Raw genomic sequence first — 9,946 nt, forward strand, 5'->3', positions numbered from 1 at the left:
ATCTAATTAAAACATTACTCATGATAAATGTTATCATTTATTTCTTTGAGCGTTTTTCCGTCAAAATAATAACATTCATCACAAACTGTCATTTTCAAATGTTCATATTTTCATGTGATCTTAATTTTTTAAAAAAAAAAAATTCAAAAAAAACTAAAAAATAAAAAATTTACTTTCTCCATTCTCAAAAAAAGTGATTCTCTTTCGATGATGACTCTTATATTAATAATATTGTACTAATCACATAATAATATATAAAGGATGAAACATAATAGGAGTTCTATCAAATATGAGGTTTCATATTTCATTTCATAATCAAATAGTTAATGGTAACATTGTTTATTGATTGACGGGATCCTGGAGACAAGGATGTAATAAAATTGTTTAAATGATCATGTTAATATTTTGGTTGACTCCTATTTTCAACTCAATATACATATATTATTCAATGAAAGGATAGAATCGACATATCGACATATCTATAATGTAAAAGCTAGTACAATTTACATTTACAAAACAAAATAATTGAAAGGGATATATTATCTCATGAAGTCTCCTCTAAAGCAATAGCCATCTCCATTGTCTTATCACCTCTTTGGATCTTTAAAAGGACCTCATCTCCCACACTATAATCATCTAATGCCTTTAGAAACTCTGCTTTATTCCTAACCTAAATACATCAATTATTACAAATATCACTTTGCCAGTCATTTAGCATTTTTACGTTCAAACAAGTTAGTTATAATTTTTAGTAAGGGTTTAAGTTATAAATAAGCTATATACTTTTACTTTTGTTCCAATGTAGGCTATATACCCAGAAAAATACCAGTGTAGGTCACATACTTTCAAAAAGTGTTTATAATGTAGGCTATTGGTGACCGATTACCCGTGTGTGCAGTACCTAAAGCTAACGGACGTTAACAAGAATCATTCATAGATCGAATTGATTAGAGTTTCAGGTTTCTGATTACTCCTTCAAGCTCCGTGTCCGTGTTGCATCAGATCGTTTAAAAATTCATCTCTGAACAGCATATCCAAAAGTCAAAGTTTATGAGATTTTGGTCAACAATTCAATTGGATCGTTTCTCGAATTTTCAGGTCTTGATTTTAGTTCACAAGTGTTAGGTGATGGAATTAGAACAACTTTCATTTAGAAATCGTATCCTAAAAGCGCCTAAATCTCAAATTTTTTTAACGTTCGTTAGCTTTAGGGACTGTACATGCGGGTAACCGGTCACCAATAGCCTACATTAGAATAGTTTTTGAAAGTATACAACCTACACTGGTATTTTTCTGAGTATATAGCCTACATTGGAACAAAAGTGAAAGTATATAGCCTATTTATAGCTTAAACCCTTTTAGTAAAGATAACTCACGGGCTTGTTGTCGATTGCTACAATGATGTCACCGAGAACAATATTACCAGCAAATCCCCTGGTAGTTGGAAGTAAACCAACTCTTGCTGCCACACTATTTGCAGGAACCTAAAAAACGATAAATAAAACTTATGAGAAAAAGAAAAAGAAAAAAAAAAACCGCGAAACATGAAATAAGGCGGTGAACTATAACCAACGAAATATACCAACAGAACAAGTGCTCCATTTCTAACATTAAGTTGATTTGCAACAAGATCGGGAGCAATTTCAATATTTAATCCAGCACGAACAACCTGACATACATGATAAATGATATTAACAGAACGTAACCCAAATAAGATTTTCATGATGAACTATGACAATGAAATAAATGCAGCAACAAATCCTAAATTTTTAATAGCTAATCATGTTTATTTATTGATATAACTAGAGCACAAGTCAAATGAGTAAAAGTACTGTAGCCAAATGCGAAATGAGTCATAGGTTGATGCGCTATATGTTTGCTACAAGTAAAATCAAATGCTCACAAAACTGAATTATCACGAAAACAAAGATGGCGCCATTATATAATCGAATAAGAAAAGTGAAAACGGGTCAACTCAACCTCTCATAAAGTACTGATATTCACAAAATTACTCAACTCACAACCCACCCATTTTTGTACCCAAGACAGAGGTTGTAAAAGTCACGAGTTGGGAGGAGTCAGGCGTTGACCAACGTTTGACTCTTAATAATAAAATAGTTTAACATAAATACAGAGTATATTACACACAAATATATCATACTCTAAACATAATATTTCAAACATAGATCTATGGCACCACAATCTAACTTTAAAACATATGAATATTTTTTATCTAACTCTGACTTTGACAGACTCGGCCGACAAGCCCAACTTTGACCGACTTTGACCTGACCTTTTAGCGTTGACCAACATTTAAGGCGTTTTTGGGCGAGTCGAGATGGGCTAGTCGCCAAACCAACACGTCGGTCGACTCGGCCAACTTTTACAACAATGCCTGAGGTAGGATAAATTTGAATGAGAAAGAAAAATAACTTACTCTCCCAAACTGAATCAACTGAGGTACAATTTTTACAACTGTCGACGAAGGGATAGCGAACCCGACACCAGCTGAAGTCCCTGTCAAGTCAAAAAGATTTATGCAATTAACGTTTTGCATATTATTAGATCAACAAACCACTAGTGCACAAGTACCTGTTTGAGTGAATATTGCAGTGTTTATTCCAATTAAGTTTCCTTTAGAATCCAACAATGGTCCTCCACTGCCAACATCATAAATGTAAAGATGCTTGATTTTACAATTTACAAATGAATAAGTGGACATAATATTCTTCATCAAACGTGTGTATCCATTTCTTTAACTATATAATGATTAGCAATGGAGAAAAAGTGACCTGTTTCCAGGGTTGATGGCAGCATCTGTTTGAATTCCGCCACCAATCGTGACACCAGTTTGACTAAATATGTCTCTATTGAGACCACTAATAACCCCGACTGTCAGTGTGTGATCAAACCCAAATGGGTTTCCGATGGCTAAACATTGCTGCCCAACTTTTAAGATAGAAGACTGGCCCACCTTCATAGGCCTCAACAGTTCCACAGGTGCTTCCACCTAAATCATTGACATATCATACAATAATGAATCATATATGAACTAAATATTATTTTAAAATTTGATGGAAACCAGAAAACACAGAGTTACAAATAAATATGGAAATTTTAAACCTGTAAGACAGCAAGGTCTTTAGATCGATCTGCACCAATTAGCTTGGCTTCAAAATTCTTTTGTACCCTTTAGATGTGTTATAAACAACGGATGAGGTGATTCATGAAAATTATTGAATACAAATACGCTAGAAATGGCAATTCAAAAAAAAAAAAAAAAAAAGCTAGAAATGTAGGCTTACCCTTCCGAGGCAAGAATATTAACACGGGCTACAACATCTCCAGGTTTCGGATTACTGGATAGAGAATTGCCAATTACTGTAAACAAGCAAAAATGAGGAACAAGTTTACAAGAAATTATATAACAGAATAACAATCAATGAATGGTTTGTATGATATGTCGGCAAATATAGTATAATACACCTTTAAAATATAATTTTTAAAAGAAACATGTCCACACACCATAATAAAAGCAATGAGGAAAGATGTAGGCACTTCAACCCGACCCAACCCATACCGATTCACCCAGTACCCAACCCACCCATTTAGCCACTGATCCAGTAAAAGCCAATGTATCTTATTTAGTGGTTACTAGAACACAAAACATCACATGTCCGTACCATGGTAATTTGTGACAATGTGGCCTTCATTGTCCCAAACGACTCCAGAACCATTTCCTTCAGGAATCTGCCAACGATTTACATATCGGATAACACTATTACAGACCAACAATCAGGAAGATACTAAGCAACTGTGTAAAAGAACAAGTATACGTGAAATGTTCATTCACAATTACCTCAACTACCCCTGTAACGTTAAGCTGAGGCCGTAGAGTTACATCGAATATATTGACAACAGAGTAAGTGTTGTTCTCAAATAGCTTGACAATTCTTTCCTGCCAAGCATACACATATCAATTTACCTGCCATAAACATCCATTATATAACAAAGGTAATATATACAAGACAACTACTTTAACAATAAAAGAATTAATTATAAATAACAAACGGTTCATGCAAACCTCTGGTGGAAAAAGTGGCCCAGAAGGAATAATAATGGGTGTTACTTGTTCAATTGTCACAGATGGGTCTCCCATAGCATTAACTGAACAACCAGTGTTTTATATAAGAAACGATATCACATATAAAACCATAAATTAACTGAAAATAGGATGGCTTGTTCGAACCTGATGAGTACCTTGAAGGAGGACAATATAAAGGCACTAATAAAGTCGTTAACAACGTTCTGCGCGTCAAAGGAAATCCCCTTGTAACATCTCCCAAATCTTTCATTGTTTTTTCACCAACTCTATAAACATTCAACACAAAATATATATACATGAGGAAGCTCCAAAGTATACACAAAATGTAACTCGTGATCATATTAAAAAGTGCTATGAGCAACCAAACTTAATATGAATTGAGTGCAAATATAACACGGCATGACAATGCACATAATACACGGCATGACAATATAACACGGTATGGCAATGCATAATCAAACTTAATTATACTTGGCTCGACTTGTTATCTGAAATCAAATCGAGCAATGCATAACACACGGTATGCAATATTACATGGTTATCAAATCGAGCAATGCATAACACACGGTATGCAATATCACATGGTTATCAAGAAGGCTCAACTCTTAAGGAGATATGTCAATGCACATATAAAACTAGACTTAAGTACACAAAAATGTACTAATTATTTATGGGGAGTGATATGTACACAACCTCAATTTGTTATGTACACAACCAGAATGCTTTACAGTGTTGTACTGTACAACACTGTAAAGCATGATGGTTGTGTACATAACAAAAATAGGTTGCGTACATATCATCACCCATTATTTATGCTCCCACATTCATAGTGTATATAAAACTATTTAGGCTTCCATTGTGTTTATTGAACTTGTTATTCATTGATGTTGTATGTAACTTTTGGTACTTTCACTTCATGTGGCATGATTACAAATTTTCAGATAACCAAAATACATACAATCGCAACAAACTGAGAATATATTACATACAATGTTACTCAGAGTAATTTGTTGCTTATTGTGAAAGTCATAACATAAATGATTACATATCCGTGTACTTAAGCCTTAACAAAACTATTATTGTAAATTGAAAATCATATTCCTAAATATTACATATAGAAACATAGATAAATCATACATATATGTCAAATATGATTAAATTGAAGTCACAGCAATTAATTATAACCTAAGCACCTGTAACTTTTTCAAATCTTACATATGTTACAATTCATTAACACAATCAATTACAAACAAGTCACATCACAGAATTTGTTAACAGCAAATTATTAATTATGCAAGCAATTAAGAGATTCATATAAGTATACATTGAATTGAATTGAATATATTACTGTACGTTTTAGTGATAATGCGAAGAGGAGGTGAGGCAGAGTCTTGGTGATGATGTGTGCCGGAGTTGGAGGAGCAAACGGATGAAATTCCGTCGAAACAGAGTTTCCGGCGACCAACGAAACGGCGTGGCGGAGTTATAGATGTGAGTTCCGGTTGAGGTGATAGCATGTAACCATTCCATGCCATTACCACTAACATTTTATCAATGAAGTGAAACCCTCAAATTTTTGATTTCTTTCTTTAGTTTATAGATAGATAGATAGATAGATAGATAGATAGATAGATAGAAAGGAAAGTGTGAATTTTTGCTCTGTTGTCGCACAAACGATAATACTCCTTATCGCTGTTACTCCTAAAATATCTATCTATAAACAAGGTACTTGCTCCTTCCCAATTTAAACAACACAATTTACTATTACTTGTAGTATAGTATTTTTTTTTTTTTTACTTTTAAAAAAGGATGTAAACTTTTATTAAACACGAAAAGATACAACGAAGAGTTCAAAGGCAAACCTTGAGCTAAAGATTACACGAGAAGTTGCAAAGAAAAAGCAACAAATAACTACCACTAAACTATATACATGATCAAATTCAATTTAGGTAATGACTAGGGTTGGATAACCATGTAACCCAATCGAGTTTCATGTATTTTGATTTATTCGTGATCCACTGGAATGACATAATTTTGATTTCATTAAGCGCGACCGGTCCACTCCAACTCTTCCTTTGAAACACCATGTTGTTACAATTTTTCCATAAGCGATATGTACAAACCCATTTTGTGGCTTGCCATACCTTACCACCACGATCATTAGACGAAATGTTCGGATCTTCCATGATGATTTCTTGCACACTATAACTCGAAAAATTACCAAGCCCCCACCATTTGAATAATCTTTCCCAAATATCAAGGGCATGCTTACAAAAGATGAGCATATGGTCCACCGTTTGGAGATCGTCATCGCAAAGGAGGCATCGAATACTATGAAGATAGATACCCCTTTTATCTATTTCAACCCTAACCGGCAACCTTTTTTTAACGCCCTCCAAATGAATATTTCAACTTTTTTAGGGACTAGATTATTACGGGTAAGGACTTGGAATGAAGCAATGTTACCGAGCAGTTTATCGTTGATCATGGAAGCTAGAATCTTGACCTCGAACACTCCTTTCGCGCTGTCTGACCAGCTCCAAGAATCATCCTTGCTGGGGTCGATGTTAACAGCAGCAACCTTATCCTGAATCTGAGTCAACTCACCCGAAGAAGGACTTGAGGGAACCCGTATCCATGACCAATTGAACCGCAAACCCGAATCATTACACGACACACGATCCTTGAAAGTAGCTTCTTTATTGCTTTCTAATCGAAACAGTCTCGAAAAAAGAGTACACATCTTGCCTTCATTGCACCATTGTTCGTTCCAAAAAGAAGTTGATCCGCCATCACCAATGTTCTTGACAAAAGAGCTCTTGAATTGGATTTGAAGATCTTCAATTAATGTAACTGTTCAGACAATATCCCGCCAAGTGCCTAATGTTGTTTAATGAGTAAACTCATCATCCAACATTAAACCACCACAACGACCATAAATACTACGAATAACCTTGGCCCAAAGGGAGGTGGGTTCGGTTTTGAACCTCCACCACCATTTTCCCAATAAGGCTAAGTTTTTTGCACGTAAAGAACCAATATTCAACCCCCCCCCCCCCCGGTTCCCGTAGGAGTTTAGGACATTTTCCCATTTTACCCATGAAATTTTTGTATTTGTTGCCCGACCCGCCCTAAAAAACGCTCTTCTCACACTCTCAAGTAATTTTATCACACTCGGCGGAGCACGAAAGAGCGAAAAGTAGTACAACTGAAGACTATTTAGAACCGATTTGATGAGAACCAATCTTCCACCAAAAGACAACGTCCGCATTTTTCAACCCGAGAGACGGTTATTAAACTTGTCGATAACCGTACGCCAATCATTTATTTTGTTCATCTTTGACCCAATCGGTAATCTGAGGTAAGTACATGGGAACTTACCTACTTGACAACCTATGTAACAAGCAACAAGGTTGATTTCCACTTCTTCCACTCCTATACCAAATACACTACTTTTTTGAAAGTTAACTTTTAAGCCCGAGGCGAGTTCAAAACATTTCAATAAGTTTCCAAGACTACTAACGTTCCGCCTACTCCATTCCTCAAAAAAGATAGTGTCATCCGCATATTGAAGGTGGAAAACTAACACTTTATCAAACCCGACTTCGACACCCTTGAACATCCCTTTATCCGTGGCTACTTTTGTAAGGATATTTAGACCCTCGGCCGCTAAAATAAATAAGAAGGGAGATAACGGGTCTCCTTGACGAACACCTCGGCCAATTGAGAATTCATGAGATGGTGATCCATTAATGAGGATAGAAATCGAGGCCGAGGTAAGGCAACTTAAAATCCATTTCCTCCACTTATCCCCGAACCCCATACTTTTCATGACTTCTAAAATGAAGCACCAATTAATGCTATCGAAAGATTTTTCGAAATTCACTTTGAAGATTATGCCCTTCTTACGATTTACTTTCAAAAAATCAATTGTTTCATTAGCAATTACGACTCCATCGAGAATATAGCACCCTTTTAAGAAGGCACTTTGTTCAGGCCCAACAAGTGCGGGGATTACATTTCGAAGGCGATTAGAGAGTATTTTCGAGACTATTTTATAGTAACTCTCGATCAAGTTAATAGGACAAAAATCCCCGAGCCCTTCCGGATTTACTTTTTTGGGGATAAGGGTCACGAACGATGCATTACATCCTTTGGATATTTCACCCTTTTCCCAAAACCAATTCAAAGCTTCGACTAGATCTTTTTTAATAACATCCCAAATTTTTTTGTAAAATTTTATATTGAACCCATCCGGCCCGGGTGCTTTATTGCTCCCACAATCGTTAACCGCTTCTAAGATTTCTGTTCAGTGAATTTGACTTCAAGTGATTCAGCATCATGATGTGATATGGAAGGATAACTCAGGTCAGACAAGGATGGTCTGAACCCATCCTTTTCTTCGAATAAAGAGCTGAAATGTCTTACGGCTTCTTCTTTGATATCAAGCGGATTTTCATTCCAACATCCATTAATCGTGAGTCCCCGAATGTTACATTTATTGTAATTATTGCGGATAATAGCATGAATAAATTTAGTATTCTCATCACCGTCTATGGCCCAACGAATTCGAGATTTTTGTTTTAGCATTCTTTTCTTCATATTTTCTTTTGTCATCCACGCTTTCCTGTTCTCTTTCCACGACTGTAATTCACTATCCGAGAGCGGACTTGTTTCAGCTTTTAGTTCTAGGTTAAGGGCAGCAATTTTTAACTCTTCTATCTCATCGTCTATCTTGCCAAATTTCTTTTTGCTCCAAGCCTTTAAGGCACCCTTAACATTCTTTAATTTATTAAGAAGCCAACAGTCTCTACGCGTGCCTATATTGGGTTGTTCGGCCCATGCTTCAGAAACTATTTTTAAGCACTCCGGATCGTCCATCCATAAATCAAAGATTTTAAATGGCTTTGGGCAAAAATCTTTGATCTCATCTTTTAGCATAAGTGGACAGTGATTCGAGGTTAGTCAGTCCATGGCAACAACAGACAAATTACCCCAGACCGAATTAAACTTATGCGAAACAAGAAATCTATCGATTTTACTAAATTTAATCCCATTATCACAAACCCGTGTAAATTTTCTTCCACCGATTGGAACATCAATCAAATTGTTCTTGACAATAAAGTCGTTGAACATTCGAGCATCGAGCCTCAATAAAAACGCAGTTCAATCTTTCAGATTCTTCTCTAACTTCGTTAAAATCTCCGCACAAAACCCACGCTTCATCAGGTTGTTTCTCAATTAAATCGGAAAGTGATTCTCACATCCTTTTCTTGTTAGTGTCGTCGTTTGGTCCATATACATTCACCACATTGAGCTTTGTTCCGTTCGATTTCCATATACCTCGTACACCAATAATGTAGAGACCCGTCCTAATCCATCTGGACGAAGTCCATATCGATTATAAACGATTCACAATAGTTGATTACATCGCGAGGTACTTGACCTCTATATGATACATTTTACAAACATTGCATTCGTTTTTAAAAGACAAACTTGCTTTACATCGAAAGTTGACGGCATGCATACCATTTCATAATATATCCAACTATAATTGACTTAGTAATAATCTTGATGAACTCGACGACTCGAATGCAACGTCTTTTGAAATATGTCATGATTGACTCCAAGTAATATCTCTAAAATGAGCAAATGCACAGCGAAAGATTTCTTTAACACCTGAGAAATAACATGCTTTAAAGTGTCAACCAAAAGGTTGGTGAGTTCATTAGTTTAACATAAATAATCATTTCCATCATTTTAATAGACCACAAGATTTTTATTTTCAGTTCAATAAATATACGTCCCATGCATAGAGACAAAAATATCATTCATATGGAT

The 9,946-nt window shown here is 35.5% G+C and overlaps 3 protein-coding genes across 3 annotated transcripts; all 3 read right to left on the reverse strand.

Annotated features, from left to right (window-relative positions):
* Positions 1–351: 351 nt before the first annotated feature.
* On the reverse strand, positions 352–5,788 carry LOC139891948 (protease Do-like 8, chloroplastic). Its single transcript, XM_071874973.1, has 13 exons — positions 5,459–5,788; positions 4,250–4,371; positions 4,085–4,167; positions 3,860–3,958; positions 3,684–3,750; positions 3,306–3,381; positions 3,124–3,190; positions 2,793–3,010; positions 2,593–2,660; positions 2,438–2,517; positions 1,583–1,669; positions 1,377–1,484; positions 352–670 (listed from the first exon to the last, which is right to left on the reverse strand). The coding sequence occupies exons 1-13, from the start codon at positions 5,650–5,652 to the stop codon at positions 545–547; spliced, it is 1,395 nt and encodes a 464-aa protein (XP_071731074.1). The 5' UTR covers positions 5,653–5,788; the 3' UTR covers positions 352–544.
* Positions 5,789–6,461: 673 nt separating this feature from the next.
* Positions 6,462–7,928, reverse strand: LOC139888892 (uncharacterized). The gene is made up of 2 exons (XM_071871873.1): positions 7,487–7,928; positions 6,462–6,958 (listed from the first exon to the last, which is right to left on the reverse strand). The coding sequence occupies exons 1-2, from the start codon at positions 7,926–7,928 to the stop codon at positions 6,462–6,464; spliced, it is 939 nt and encodes a 312-aa protein (XP_071727974.1).
* A 473-nt stretch (positions 7,929–8,401) lies between these two features.
* On the reverse strand, positions 8,402–9,046 carry LOC139888893 (uncharacterized). Its single transcript, XM_071871875.1, has one exon. It carries the CDS (start codon positions 9,044–9,046, stop codon positions 8,402–8,404), a length of 645 nt encoding a protein of 214 aa, XP_071727976.1.
* Between the last annotated feature and the right edge of the window lie 900 nt (positions 9,047–9,946).

Source organism: Rutidosis leptorrhynchoides, chromosome 2 (assembly GCF_046630445.1).
Source record: "Rutidosis leptorrhynchoides isolate AG116_Rl617_1_P2 chromosome 2, CSIRO_AGI_Rlap_v1, whole genome shotgun sequence".
NCBI classification, from domain to species: Eukaryota; Viridiplantae; Streptophyta; class Magnoliopsida; order Asterales; family Asteraceae; genus Rutidosis; species Rutidosis leptorrhynchoides.

Excerpts from the sequence above, each read along its gene's own strand:
- LOC139888892 (XM_071871873.1), bottom strand. The coding sequence starts at position 7,928 with ATGGGGTTCGGGGATAAGTGGAGGAAATGGATTTTAAGTTGCCTTACC. Across the intron at positions 6,959-7,486 it reads TTACATAGGTTGTCAAGTAG|TTACATTAATTGAAGATCTT; the intron begins GTAAGTTCCCAT and ends TTGTCTGAACAG.
- LOC139891948 (XM_071874973.1), bottom strand. The coding sequence starts at position 5,652 with ATGTTAGTGGTAATGGCATGGAATGGTTACATGCTATCACCTCAACCG. Across the intron at positions 4,168-4,249 it reads TCCTTCAAGGTACTCATCAG|TTAATGCTATGGGAGACCCA; the intron begins GTTCGAACAAGC and ends CTGGTTGTTCAG. Across the intron at positions 3,382-3,683 it reads CATTGTCACAAATTACCATG|TAATTGGCAATTCTCTATCC; the intron begins GTACGGACATGT and ends GCTTGTTTACAG.
- LOC139888893 (XM_071871875.1), bottom strand. The coding sequence starts at position 9,046 with ATGCTAAAAGATGAGATCAAAGATTTTTGCCCAAAGCCATTTAAAATC.